At 41.7% G+C, this 15,181-nt stretch overlaps 1 protein-coding gene across 4 annotated transcripts in view; it reads left to right on the forward strand.

Annotated features, from left to right (window-relative positions):
* Positions 1-410: 410 nt before the first annotated feature.
* The window catches only part of Unc13b (unc-13 homolog B), a 207,658-nt gene continuing 192,887 nt past the window's right edge, over positions 411-15,181 (forward strand). For all 4 annotated transcript variants that reach the window (XM_052176333.1, XM_052176334.1, XM_052176331.1 and 1 more), the window contains exon 1: positions 411-740. In XM_052176333.1, coding sequence (XP_052032293.1) covers positions 719-740 — 22 coding nt within the window. In that variant the 5' untranslated portion in view covers positions 411-718. The remainder of the gene's footprint in view (positions 741-15,181) is intronic.

Here is a 15,181-nt window from a genome sequence, read left to right on the forward strand (position 1 = left end):
CGGAAGAACTGGAATTTTGCTTCCATAGCCCGAATGCAACCTTGTGTAATTACTATGGCAAGTATCTCTTCGGTTGTAAGGCTTCGTCTCATTAAGGAAATCAATTGCGAAGTCTTCAATGAGAAGAATCTGGTTTTTGTGTGTGGAACCTCCACACACGTGGGAGGAGCAAAAGGTTTCGACTCTCGCCCTGCACAGGTGAGGGCTAGCCCCGCCCACCTAGCCCCGCCCACCCTCGCTTTGAAGCCCTTTCAGTGGGCGGAGCTGCTATCAATCTTGGCTATTGAAAATAGAAGGGGGAACCTCGAAGTCTACGTGCTCGCGCGGGGCGGGGTCGGCAGACTGGGCGCGAGCGGATTGGCTGGGAGGCGTAGCCCTGGGGATTAGTTCCGCCCAGGCTCTCCCACCGGTGCCAGCCCGAGTGAAGGGAGGGAGTTCTGGTCGCTCACGCTTCGCAGCTATGGCGCCTCGGGGCCGCGCCCAGTCCCCAGTTTGCCGGCGGAGCTTCAGCTCTTTCCTTTGCTCGCTCCGACCGTGAGCACCCGGGCGGCTCCGTGGGAGCGGGGAACGCGGCGGGCGACGGGGACCATGAGGAGCGGCGGGACCCGTGAGGCGGACAGCGGAGGGCGGCGCGGCACCTGCTGAGAGAAAAGAGGGAGCGGCCCGGCTCCGCGCGCGGCTAGAGGTGCGGCGGCGGAGGCTGGTCCGCGCCTCGGCCATGTCGCTGCTCTGCGTGCGTGGTGAGTGCGCGGCCGGCCGGACCCGCGGCTCCCACGCCTGCCCAGACACTTGGGGTAGTGTCCCGGCGGCGCTTCTCCCGAACTTCGCTCCCCGGGCTTGCCCCGGGGGCGACTATGCTCACAGTCACTTCTAAACCTGGGGCGAGTTTCCCCCGCTCTCTCCTGACCCCCCTGCTGCAGTGGACTGTTATCTGTCCATTCCGGCAGCCGGGAGACAGTGCGTCGTCGGGCTCGCCGGATGCTATTAACCCGTGAAAAGGGTCTGATGAGAGTGGATTCTTGAGACCTTCTGTGGTCGGCGCCGTCTATAGCGGACAGCTTCTTTTTCTTCTCCCCGCGCCGGGGAAGCTAGTTGGATCCGGAGTAGCAGCTTTTTAGTACTCTGACCGTGTTAGTGGTACAGCTGTCACATCCCTTCTACTTTATTTCTCGATTTGCATCTTACTATTGTCTGTCTCGTCCCCTGGCTCCTTTTCCTGAACCTCAGTCTGTGTCTAATGCCCAGATTATTTTCACATCTCGCTTTGAAGAAGGAGGTGTTGGCTTCTCTCCTTTGGGAGTAGAACATGGAGATATGGTTTATTTTACTTTAGCTTTTGTCTCTTTCACTGAGGACACTTGGTCCATCCAGGAAGGGATGTGTTTGTGGTTGTTTTTGGTAACAAGAGTCTTGTTAGGTAGCCCAGGCTGGTTTAGAAGTTGTGATCCTACCACCTCACCTCCTGAGTACTGGGATTACAGGAAGCTTTTTATAAAACTAGAGCTGTTTGTGGCTGTGTTTTTGTTTTTGTTTTTAAATAGTATTCCAAGTGTCAAACTCTGTAGAAATTTTGAATGAATGCAAGAACTGTGATTTTTAGAGAAACTGGTCAGAAAAAGTAGGGTTTGGATTGCTGATTGAATTTGATCTCGGGAAATTCAAATTACAAGCCATTTCATATCTGTTGAATAAAACGAGATAAAGTGGTTTGATTGTGAGAGCGTATTTATCCACTAGAGCCTTCCCAGAGCCTTTTCCTGTCACTTTTTACTGGATAGCTAAGAGTTCATGTTTCTTTTGGCTGTCCAGATTAGAAGCATTTATTGTTTGTGATCTCTCTGATTGCAGTGTTTCCCCCAGCTGCTGGCAAATGGAACTGCTTTGGGTCATTCTAGTCTACTGTCTCATTAAATCTGCACTAACCCCAAATAGGATTTGCTTACTTCCGGGGATTAGGAGAGCTACATTTTTTTTTTTTTTTTTAGTGGTTGATTTTTCATTAATGAGAATTTTGCTTTGGTTTTAGGGAAGCATTTTCCCTCAGCAGCTGGGAGTCTATTTATTCCTTTAGATCCCTGCTGCCAAGTAGCAGGATTTGAGAGAGGTTGGGATTGGAAATGCCTCTTGGATAGTTTATTAATTCTCTGTTGCCACACCAGACAGAGCTAGACCTTATGAAAGACTCTTTAGGCAGGAGCGCTTTTGAATCAGAAGTTATTTATCTGCATTTAACTAGAAAAGGAGCTGCTGCTGTTCTTACTTGCTTTAACATCAGTCAGTTTTCATTGTCAGGATATTCAGCTATTTAAACCATTGCTGTCTCTGTCTGTCTCTCCCCAACCTCAATCTAGAGTCAGTACTACCTCCAAATTCTGGGATTCCAGGTTTGTGATTGCATGCCTGGTTTGCTTCTCCTTTGTTTGCTGGGGTTTGGACTCAGTGCCCCTGGCATTAAGCATGCACCTAATCACTGATCCATACCCTTAGCTCCTCTTTGCTTTTTTTGGTGGGTGGTTGGCAGGCCACTTTGTGGCCCAGGTTGACCTTGGCCATCTGAGTGAGTGGTTTTCCTGTGTTACACCTGGCAAAAACTAAATCTTCTACAGTGGCATTCCTTGAATTATATTTTGACAGCTGGAGTTTGTTTTGTAGGTGTTCTGTTTTTTTGTTTTGTTTTCTTTGTTTATTTGAGATAATGTCTCTTTTGTAATCCATAATGGCCTATAACTCATTATGTAGCCCAGGCTGGTCTTGAACTGGTGATGATTGACCTGCCTTAGTCTCCTAAAGACCAGGGTTTGTTATTCCTGGTTGTACACACATTTAATTCCAGAATTTGGGAGGCAGAGGCAGAGGCAGAGGCAGAGGCAGAGGCAGAGGCAGAGGGAGAAGCAGGCAGGTGTCTGAGTTTCAGGACAGTCATTGGTACCTAGTGAGACATTGTCTCAAAAAAAAAAAAAAAAAAAAAAAAAAAAAAGCAAACAAACCCAAAACAATTCCACAAGGTAAGTGTTGGAATTTCAGATGTGTGCTACCACCACCCCTAGGGATTAGGGATGCTATTCATAGCCTGAAAGCAGACTATTTAGTGATACTGTTTAATAACTCAACTTCAGTTCATCTTGGAGTGCAGTTGGATTAGAAACCTTTTTCAGCCTAGTATAGTGCCACCTACCTTTAATACCAGCACTTGGAAGACCCAGACAATCAGATCTCTGAGTTTGAGGTCACCTTGGTCAATATAGCAAGTTTCAGGACAGCTAAGGCTACACAGAAAAAAGAAATGAAAAAGAAAGAAAGGAAAAAAGAAAGAAAAAAAGAGAAAAACCTTTTTTATGAAGTTAAGTTTAAACAGTAGTTAACTTGATACATAAATTGGTAAGTTGTGTTTTTTTGTTTTGCCTTTAACTTTATCTGTCTGTCCATCCTTCTGTCTACCCACCCACCCACCCGCCCATCCATCCATCCTTCCATCCTAGGCAGACTCACATACCTTTGAACTCTCGGTCCTCCAGCCTTTTCTCCTAAGTGCTGGCCAAATTGGTTTTGATTTAACAATCCTCAGATCTTCTGGAGTTTATTTCCATGTTCTAACCCAGCAATCACACCTTATTTCCAGGTTAAAGGCTCTCAGGACTTGACTCTAATGTGCTTACTCAGATGCTTCTTTCTAAAATTTTATGTTTGTATGTATATGGATGTTTTGCTTGCCCATATGTTTGTGTACTGCATGTGTGCCTAATGCCCTTAGAGGCCTTGGATTTCCTGGGACTGGAGTTACAGATGGCTGTAAATTCCTATGTGGGTACTGGGAATCGAACTCTGGTCGTTTGGAAGAGTAGCCAGTGCTTTTAACTGATGAACTCTCTCCTCAATCTCTATAATTATTTATTTAGTGTGTGCATGTGTATAAGCTCATACCTTTTGTAGAGGTCAGATGACAACGAGCTGGCCTCAGTTCTTTCCTTTACCCTGTGGGTTCTGGAGATGGAAGTCTGGTTGTTATGCTTGGCAGCAAGTGCCATTGCATACTAAGCCATCTGGCTGGCCCCAGTTTTCCTTTTCAATATATATATACACATACATACATACACATAATCTAAGGATTTATTTATTTATTTAGTATTTGTTTGTTTGTTTTTTAGAGACAGGTTTTCTCTGTATAGCCCTGGCTGTTTTGGAACTCACTCCATAGACCAGGCTGGCCTCTAACTCAGAGATCTGTCTGCCTTCTGGGATAAAGGCAAGGCGTGTACCACTACTGTCCAGCTACTAAGATTTATTCAGGTGTGTGTATATGTGCGTGTCTGTGTGTGAGTATGTTCGCTTGTAAATACAGGTGCTCCCAGAGTCCAGAAGTGACAGATGCCCTGGAGCTTGATTTACAGGAGGGTGAGACAGCCTGGGTCTTAGGTCCTCTGTAAGTAAGCACTCTAGTATGTGCTGTTAACAGCCCTTCTCTCTCTCTCTCTCTCTCTCTCTCTCTCTCTCTCTCTCTCTCCTCTCTCTCTGACACATTTACCAGTACTTTTCTCTTTAACACTAACTTTGTTCATTCTTGCATCTGCTTTGCTCTGTGCTTGTACCCTCTAAAGGACTTATATTTTCTATTTATCTAAAATATATCCTTTCTTTCACAGTTTAAAGTCTACCTCTATTGTTGAAAACTTCCTCAGTCCTCAGTGACCTTTTTCTCTTTTAAACCTTAGATAACTTGTCTGGACAGTGGCACTAATTTGGCAGTGAGTCATATACACCACCCTTGTTCTTGTATTGTTACACTTAAGGTGACCTGGACAGAGGAGACAACAATGGTCAGATCAAACCGGATTTGTCTTGAATTGGAATAGACCCTTATAAGAGTCACATTGAAAAATTAGATTGAGGAGCTGGAGAGATGGCTCAGTGGTTAAGAGCATCAAGTGCTCTTGAAAAGGACCTGGGTTCAAATCTCAGCACCCACATGGCAGCTCACAGCTGTCTGTAACTCCAGTTCAGAGGGCTCTAGTGCCCTCTTCTGGCTTCTGTGGGCTCCAGGTATTCATGTGATGCACAGACATACATGAAGGCAAACATAGATACACATAAAATAAAAGTAAATAAATCTTAAAAAAAGAAGAAAAACTAGATTGAGGCAATTATTGTTATTATTGAAGGAGATTGGTTAGACTACTAGACAGTATAGAAGCCATTTGGAGAACATGGGAGGTTTAATTCTGGTAGATTTAAGAGAAAAGGGTCATAATAATAGATGAAAATGTTTAAAAGTTTTTCTATATCACTTTGTCAATAAAAGACTAGAACAGAGATAAGTGGTTTAAATGATAGGATTTTAGCCGATGCTGGCTCATTTCTATAATTCCAGCACTCAAGAAGTAGAGACAGGAAGGTCAGGCAAGGCAGCTGCCACCAGGCAACATAATGGTTTCTTAAAAATCGAAGTCTAGCTGGGCGGCGGTGCACACCTTGCCTTTAATTTCAGGACTTGGGAGGCAGAGACAGGGAGATCTCTGAGTTTGAGGCCAGCCTGGTCTACAGAGGGAGTTCCAGGACAGCCAGGGCTACACAGAGAAACCCTGTCTTGAAAAAGCAAAAAACCCCAAAGTAACAAGAAAGAGTTCTTTTAGATTAGTGCAGATCTCTGTGAATTCAAAGCCAGCCTGATCTACATAGTGAGTTCCTGGGCTCTGGGCTTTGTAGAGACACTATCTTAAAAATAAACCAAACAAATTCTATATTTCTTTAGTATATTTTGGTACAAGTTCACTCAAAACGATGATACTATTTTGTTTACATTGTTGTCAAATCTATATAAGAACAACCACAGGAAACCAAATCAGGACTTTCTAGCTTTCATTGTCTTGGTATTCATGACTAACTTCCTCTATGTTATAAGCATTTTGAGAATTGGGCCTTTTATAATTTGTTGTAATTTTCATTGTTGATTAACAGCATTTAAATACTTGAGCTAAGGATCCTGATCCCAATGTGGTCCATAAATGTCCACCTTTCACTTGGCAGAGGCTGTGGTGGCCCACATCTATAGTTCTAGCACTTGGTGGTGGGGGGGTATAGGAGGGTCAGTAATTCAAGGCTAGCCTGAACTACATGAGAACCTGCTTCAAAAAGAAAAAGAAGAAAATAGTTTTTGGCTATTAGTAGTGGCACGTGCCTATAATCCCAATATGCTGGAGACTGTGGTAGAAGGATCACCTCGAGTTTAAGGCTAGCCTGTCTTACACAGTGAGACCCTTTTAAAAAGAGTCTTGAAAAAAAATTTTTTTTGAGTCTTGACAATTTAAAAAAGTAACATATTCATTGTGTATGTAACCATAAAGAGACCCTGGATTCAGTCCTCAGCACTGCAGCTAGCAAACAGTCCCTGGAAGTAAGGAAGTAATAGATTCTTTTTTTTTTCTTTTTCTCCCCCTCCCTCTGTACCCCCTCCCACAGGGTTTCTCCAGGTAGCTCCGGCTGTCCTGGAACTCACTCTGTAGACCAGGCTAGCCTCGAACTCAGAAATCCATCTGCCTCTGCCTCCCAAGTGCTGGAATTAAAGGCGTGTGCTGAAGTAATAGATTTTTTTTTTTTTTTTGAATTGGTTTTTTCGAGTCAGGGTTTCTCTGTGTAGCCCTGGCTGTCCTGGAACTCACTCTGTAGACCAGGCTGGCCTTGAACTCAATCTGCCTGACTCTGCCTCCCAGAGTGCTGGGATTACAGGCATGTGCCACCACCGCCTGGCATACTGTGCATGTTGGTGAATATTTAGGATTTTAAAATTTCTTATCACAGTGCTACAGCTTGTGGCATTTTTGTTAGGCTTTATGGCTCTACAGTCAGAATTTTACACAAATCTCCTGTGTGGTTTGCTGGTTGCTGGCGTAAGAATTATATTCAAGTGGATCCAATAGGAAATGAAATGGCTCAATGTTTCTTAGATGAGCATCTTTGACTAGAGGCAAGTCTTCCATGAGCAGGTAACACTTATGCCAGTCAGAAGGACCAGAGGGGACTGGCAGGAGGATTGGTCAGTGGAATAATTCACATAAGCATGATGGATGGTGAGAATAGACTCCTGCAAGTGCAACTTCAGCCTTCCCGTGTGCCCTGTGGCATGCACCCACCATGCAAACAAATATGATACAATTAAAACATTTTACCCTTCGAACTTTGACTTCTTTTACATATACTTTTCTGTTTTTGTTTTGTTTTGTTTTGTTTTGTTTTTTTTGGATTTGGTTTTTTCGAGACAGGGTTTCTCTGTATAGCCCTGGCTGTCCTGGAACTCACTCTGTAGACCAGGCTGGCCTCGAACTCAGAAATCCACCTGCCTCTGCCTCCCAGAGTGCTGGGATACTTTTCTGTTTTAAAAATTATTATTGCTGGGCAGTGGTGGCGCACACCTTTAATCCCATCACTTGGGAGGCAGAGGCAGGTAGATTTCTGAATTCAAGGCCAGCCTGGTCTACAGAGTGAGTTCCAGGACAGCTGGAGCTACACAGAGAAACACTGTATCGAAAAACAAAAAACAAAACAAAACAAAACAAAACAAAAAAACAAAAAAAACCAAAAAAAGATTTATTATTTTTTTAAGAATAATTTTTTAAAGATATATTTATTTATTTTATGTATATGAGTACACTGTAGCTGTCTTCAGACACACCAGAAGAGGGCATCAGATTCCATTACAGATGGTTGTGAACCACCATGTGGTTCCTGGGAATTGAACTCAGGACCTCTGGAAGAGCAGTTGGTGCTCTTAACCACTGAGCCATCTCTCCAGCCCCTTAAAAATGATTTATTTAAAAAAGATTTATTATTTTTATGTGTGTGTATATGTGCCTACATGAGATTATTACATCATATGTGTGCAGGAGCTCAAGGAGACCAGATGAGCACATCAGATCCCTGGAACTAGAGTTACAGGTCGTTGTGAGCTATCATGTAGTTCTGGGAATTAAACCTCTGTCCTCTGTAGTAAGTACCACTGAGCTATCTCTTCAGTCTCTGTTTCTTTAAAAATAAAGAAACACACACACACACATACACACACACACACATAATTTAAAAATGGGCAGCATGTATACTATGGGACATCTGTGTTACCTCTGTCTCAAACACACAAAATAGACAAATAAATGCTTTTAAAGATTTGGGTTGGGGCTGGAGAAGTGGCTCAGCGGTTAAGAGCACTGACTGCTCTTCCGAAGGTCCTGAGTTCAATTCCCAGCAACCAAATGGTGGTTCACAACCATCCAGATCTGACTCCCTGGAGTGTCTGAAGACAACTACAGTGTACTTACATATAATAAATAAATACATCTTTAAAAAAAAAAAGAATTGGGTTTGGTTGTAGCTCATTGACAAAGTTCCTGCTTATTTTCACCAGTCCCTGGGGTCATCCTTGCAGAACAGTTTTCCCCATATTGCCCAGGTACTACTTCCATTTTTAAAGCAAAACAAAACAGTGTTTTTAGTAATATTAAATGCACATAAAATTGATTTGTGTGGCAATTTGTCCTTAAGTAGCTTGTGATTTATTGTCACTAATTAGTCATCCAGTTAACCTAAAGGATCTTGATGGGAAACTTATAGAATGTTAACTTTGATAGCTCAAATATTTATAGGACACTCACAGTTAGTCTGTGTCCATTTTACTCAAGGAGGCCTGAAGATAAATTTTTGGTTTCCAGTCACTCTGGCTAGTAGAAATGATTTTAATATTCTAGGCCTAAGGATAGATTGACAAAACTTTTCTCTTATTTTCCCTATATGTTATGATTATCTACATCATCTAATTTTATTTGTATTTTCATCACATTGGGATTCTGGTAATTCCTGTTTTTGCAAACAAAGTTGTTACTGGATTCCTTTTACTTAACTAAGGCACCAGGAAGTTGTTTGTGCCTTGCCCTTTCCAAGTACCAGGTAGCAGTGAAGGAGGAAAGGGCCAGCTTCCTCTAATATGACTTGTGTCATAAACACTATGTAAGCAGTATACTCTCTAATTTCTTAGGTTGGTTTATTTGCTTGTTTTGTGATAGTCTCATGTTCTTGAGGATAGTCCAAAAGTCCTGATCTTCCTGCCTCCAGTTTCCAAATATTGGGATTCTAGGCGTGTGTCACATTTTCTTTGTTTCTAAAAGTGTAGCTTGTCTAAGATTTTGGTTCTTTAGGCAAATATACTAAAGATGTGTATAAGGTGTCTTCCAAACCTAAAGAATCTTGTACTTGCTGAATTCTTAAATCCTATTTATCTGTGCTGTATGTTTCAGACTTTGCTATGAGTTTGTTTCAAGTTTGGACTGTGAATCATTTGTAAATATTTGTTGAACACCATCTCTGTGCTTGCTTATTATACAAATTTATATTAGATAAGAGGCCATAGATTCTACTTGGGTTTTAAAAATATGTCCCTAGTTGAGAGTGGTAGTATATGCCCAGAGACAAAGGCAGGAAGACTGGGGATTGCCTAAACAGCATAGCAAGATCCTGTCTCAGAACAAAAGCTAGGACCTTTGAAATGGCTTAGACAGTAAAAGTGGTTGCTGTAGAAGCCTGAGGATCATGCCTCTGCAGTTGATCCCTGCCTGGAACCTATGGTGGAAAGAGGAAACTGAGTCCCAGACGTCGTTCATTCCCGTGTGTATGCTTTACACACACACACACACACACACACACACACACACACACACACACACACACATATCAATGATAAACAAAATAACAAGTAAGGTGTACTTATGTGAAATTGTATTCACTTAAATTGAAAGACCACACTTAGGACCATTGCATATGAATTAGGATAAGTAAAACAATGTAAATTTTTCCTGTAGTAGGGAAATAACTGTACTGCCTTTCAGAAGCTTGTCTTGTTACATTTTCAGTGCTGAAGGTTGAACTCAGTTCCTTTTTAGGCAAGTGCTCTATCACTAAGCTGTATCTCCAACTCTGTTTCTTCAAGATTATACACATACACAACCCATCCTGGCTAAAGCAAGACTCTTAAGTTTGGGAGGCATTAGCTGGATGCTTCTACTTAGTGCAAATAATAGTGTACTATGCTATATCTCATTGTGGGCCCCCCCCACTCCCCAAAGGTCATACCATGGTTTTTTAAAATGTATTTATTAGCCTGGTGACAGTGTAGATTGGATAAAGTGTGCAAGTGACTGAAGGTAGTTAAGTTGTAACAGGAGTAATTTAGGTTGACAGTCACGTTTTTTCCCTCTGTCACTGTATCATCCAGGATTTTCGATCTGTCATTGCCCAGTATCATCCAGGACTTTCAGTGGTCTGCTTCAGCCTCAGGAGCTGGGATTACAGTTGAGCACAAGAATCTGTATTTGTTTATTTATTTATTCATACAATACTGCACATTGAACCCAGGAAACCCAGGGAACACAAGCACATGTCATACATGGAAGTCTCACAGTGCAGCTGCATGCTCTATCAAGTTATACTCCAACCCATTCTAAACTTTAAAAATGTGTTTTTTGTGTGTGAGTACGTACATGCTTGTCATGGTGTGTATATGGAGCCAGAGGACAACTTTCAGGGGTTGTCTCCCTCCTTCTATCAGGGGATCTTGGGTTTCTTGTTTCTATCATGTCAAGCCCCATTATGCTCTCCTATCCTTCTCCTAGTCTTGCTAATCCCCATAGCCTTCTTTCTATTTTCATGTTTTTGTGGTTGTTACTCAATGAGTTGTTTCATTAAGGTTGTTTACAAGAGCCTATATACCCTACCAGTGACTATACCATTAAAAAAAGTGCTCTGCCCTCCATACACTGCTAAATTTAAAAGCCAAGGGTGGAGCTGGGTTCCATGAGCCCCTCCCTTCTATAACCGGATGTTGACTGGCTACTCAAGTGTAGATAATCCCAGCTGTAAATTCAAGAGTGAGGTATTACGTCATACGTGGAAGTCAGCGTTTCCACCCTGCTTCCCAGGCTCTTTTGGCCTTTTTTTTCATTTATTAATTTTTTTAATATTCTTTTGCCACTTCTTCTGTGATGTTCCCTGAGCCTTTAAGGAAGTAATATGGATATCCCATTTATGGATTCAAGTCGTTTGGCCACTTGTGCGACTCTTTAATCACTGATAACTTCTGCAGAAAGATGATTGTATGGTCAAAGCTTACAGTTTCATGAATATATAGGAATATGTATAGTTATTTAGAAGGCAATTTAAAAGGCCCTTTTTTAACTTAAAAAAAACTTTTTCTTCCCCCCCCCCCACTGGGTCTTGTTAAATTGTTTAGGTTGTTCAAGTTGGCCAACTTGTGGGGCCTCCTGCTTCTTACATAATTGGGATTTAACTAATTAATTAGAAACAAGGTCTCACTGTGTAGCCCAGGTGTCCCAACCTTGAGCTCCTGAGCCTCCTGCCTTGGTCTCTTGAGGAGCTAGATTACAGCCCCATTAATCTAGGTCGCTATATAATGTTTCTTGAAGAGATTTGAACTGCCATAAAAAAGCTGTGAAATTGGTTACTCCCATCTCCTTCCTCCCACTTAGTCTTATGTTATCCAGATTGGTCTTGAACTCAGAAAGAAGCTGAGAATGGCCCTGAACTACTGATCTTTCTGCTTCTTCCTCCTCCAGTGTGGCAATTAAAAAAAAGATTTATTTATTTTATTTATATGTGTGTTTTGTCTGCATGTGTGTCTTCATACAGAAGAGGGCATCTTATCTCATGGGACTAAAGTTATATGTGGTTGTGAGCCACCATGTGGCTGCTGGGAATTGAACTCAAGATCTCTGGAAGAGCAGTCAGTGCTCTTAACCACTGAGATATCTCTTCAGCCCCTATTTATGTATTTTTAAAGATAGGGTCTTACTTTGAGCTCTGTCTGAACTGGAACTTGCCATGTAGGCAAGGCTAGACTTGAACTCACAGAGATATTTCTTCTTCTACCTTCCAAGTACTGAGACTGAAGGCATGTACCACCATGCCCAAACCTGACTTATGATTTTTATAAAAATTAATTTAGTATGTGTGTGTAGTGTGTACATGTACATGGGTGTGAGTATGTGTGCATGTGCTTGAAAGCTAGAGATGATTCTCTGGTGGTCTTTCTTAGGGCAGGGCACCTTATTTTCCGAGTTGCTTGCTGGTATCTGGGGTTCACTTATTAGGCTTGCCTGGCTGGCCAACAAGTCCCGGGGATTCTTCTGACTCTGCGTTCCCAGTACTGAGATGCGTGCCGTCGTGCCTGGCTTTTCTATGTGGGTGTTGGGGATCAAATTCAAGTCTCTGTGCTTATATGGCAAGCACTTTACAGATTGGCTTTTGTTGTTTTGTTTGTTTTTAAAAGTCTATTATTCTTATTTATGTATTTGTTGGCTTGTCATTGCCCTTGGAAACCAGAAAAGGGTGTCAGATTCCATGGAGCTGGAGTTACTGGTGGCTCCAGTCCTTTGCAAGGACAGCAAGCATTCTTAAATGCTGAGCCATCTTTCTAGGCCCCTTGGCTTACTTTTGAGATATGCATTTAAATTTACTTATTGTGATACTGGAGATCACACCCAGGGTCTTGTTATGTAAGAGCTCTACCACTGTGCCACATCGCCAGGACCCCTTCCCCCTCCTGTAGCTTAAGCTCTCCTAGAACTCAGATTCGTTGTAGTCCTCCTGTCTTAGTTCCTTAAGTACTAAGATTACAGGTGTGACTGTACCTAGCTTTGTGAAATTCACTTTTTTTCCAGAGCTTTAAAACGCTATTCAGCTAACTTTTCATTCCCTGCTTTGTTGTGATCCTTTTGTGATCCTGAGAAATGTAATAAAAATTTAGTCATTAGGTATTTTTTGCTAAGACAGTATCCCTTGTACCCAGGTTAGCCTTTAACTCACTGTTCAGCTAAGGATGACCTTGAACTTCTGATCCCTGAGTGCTGTTATTTTACAGGCATGTACCAACCACCATGCTGGTTATGCACATTCAGGATTGAACTCCAAGCTGCATGCATACCTTAACAACTGAGATACATCCCTACCCTCAAGTTAAATTTATGTTTAACCTAATAACAACTTTGAATTTATTCCTTATTGACATCATTATTTTTTCTCAAGTCTCTAAAAGCAACTCTCCTAGTTAGCTTCAGCTGTCAACTTGACACAGTCCAGGGTTATCTGAGAGTCTCAATAGAGGGATTGCTTTGATTAAATTAGCCTGTGTGCAAGTCAGTGCTACATTTTCTTGATTGTCAATTGATGTAAAAGGGCACAGCCCACTGTGGATGGTGTTATCCATAGGCAGGGGTGTGTGGGCTGTCTAATGAGAGCTAGCTACTAAGTAGCCTACCTCTGTGGTCTCTGCTTCAGTTTCCCCCAACTTTTCTTAAAAGCTGTACTGTGACCTAGACGTTTAAGAGGAAATAACCTCCCCTTCCCAAGTTGCTTTTAGTTCAAGTAAATTGTCACAGCAACAGAAATCTAACTGGAACAGCAGCCATCTACTGGATGTGCAGGACAGGTCTATAGATCAAAGGAAAAAGAAACATGAGGGTTTCTGTTTTTGTGCTGATGAGTTCCACATCGATTAAAAAAAAGACGTGGTAAAAATTCCAACAGTTTGAATTAGAGTATATTTATAAAAATAATCTTCCAAAGAATAGGGAGAAAACACTGAAATAGGGAAAGCAGTTCTTAGTTTTTAGGAAGTATAGGATTAGCTGTCAACTTGACACAGCCCAGGGTTATCTGACAGAGTCTCAGTTGAGGGATTGTCTTGAGTAAAGAAAAGAATCCTTTTTTCCCCTATTGCTACATCTGTTTCTGCACATTAAGGGCTTTTTGATGTATATGATATTGCCTTGTAAATAAATGATGCTGAGAAGAAAGAGGTTAGAGGGCAGAGTGAGGAAGATGTGTTCAGAAACCAAAGGGGACTGGTATTTGGACACCGGGAAAGTAAATACTTGTATATAACTCAAAATGAGTCCTAAATAAGGAAAAAAATCAGCAAAAACAAGAAACTAAAATACTATCAGATAATCTATAGGACAGGGAATTTTAAGGAGTGATAGGAGGGTAGAGATGAATTGTAGTGATTGAATATTAAGAAAAACAAATCTAGAAATCATTGGGCCTTAGAAATAGAGCAGTTTTATTAATGTTTGGGCAGTGTCATATTCCAGTACTTGAGTATTTGGGAAATGAAGACATAGAATGAGCAAGTGTAGGACAGTCAGAAGTTTTGCAATGAAAAGAATGGTTCAGAATAGTCTTAAGAAGCCTGACAAAGTGAAGAGCTGAGGACTTAGTCCATTGGTAGAGAGCTTGCTTAGCATACACAAGGCACTGAGGATTGATCCTCAACCCACAAAGGGCAAAGGCACAATGAGCTGGGAACAAGGAGTGATGATAACTGATTCTGTGCCAAGTGGGATAGAAGATTGTGATGGGAATCATGTAGAGAACTTAAGTAAAGTGCAAAGAGTTTCATTCATTCTAGCTTTTACTCCAGCATGAGTTGTGTTAGACACTTGGGGCAGAAGTGAGAAAAATATCTTAAGAGTTATGCTAAAGGCCAATTAAAGAGTAGACATTAAGCAAACAAATGTTACACAAATTAATATACAAGTATAGCTGTGGGCTGGTGAGATGGGTTAGCAGTAAGAGTGCTTGCTATTAAGTCTATGACCTGAGTTTGGTTTCTGGAGTCCATGTGGATTGATAACTGACTTAAATTGTCCTCTGACCTCCACATGGGTGCTTGGCATGCCCTCTCAAAATAAACTTAAAACAACAACAATGAAACTCACTAAATTGCAGCTACGAAAAAGACTGATATATGCTGTAATTTACATGTTACTTTGAGTACAAATGCTAGAGAAAGTTATACAATAAGATCAAAGAAACCTTTCCTAATAAAGCTAGGATCATAAAGAGGAGGCCTTACCAAGTAAGAGAAGAATAATCCTATAGGTAAGAAGAAATAATTTTAAAGAAAGAGAAGCTAGCCTGGTGTGGTGGTGTAGGCCTTTAATTCCAGCTCTTTGGAGGCCTAGGGAATGTGTATCTCTGAGTTCCAGGCTAGACTGATCTGTACCAGGATAGCAAGGGCTACACAGAGAAATCCTGTCTCAAAAAAAAAAAAAAAAAAACCAAATAAAAAGTCTAGTCTATATAGATCTAAAGTACAAATAAACATGGCTGGGCATGGTGATTCATGCCT

This window comes from Apodemus sylvaticus, chromosome 3 (assembly GCF_947179515.1).
Source record: "Apodemus sylvaticus chromosome 3, mApoSyl1.1, whole genome shotgun sequence".
NCBI classification, from domain to species: Eukaryota; Metazoa; Chordata; class Mammalia; order Rodentia; family Muridae; genus Apodemus; species Apodemus sylvaticus.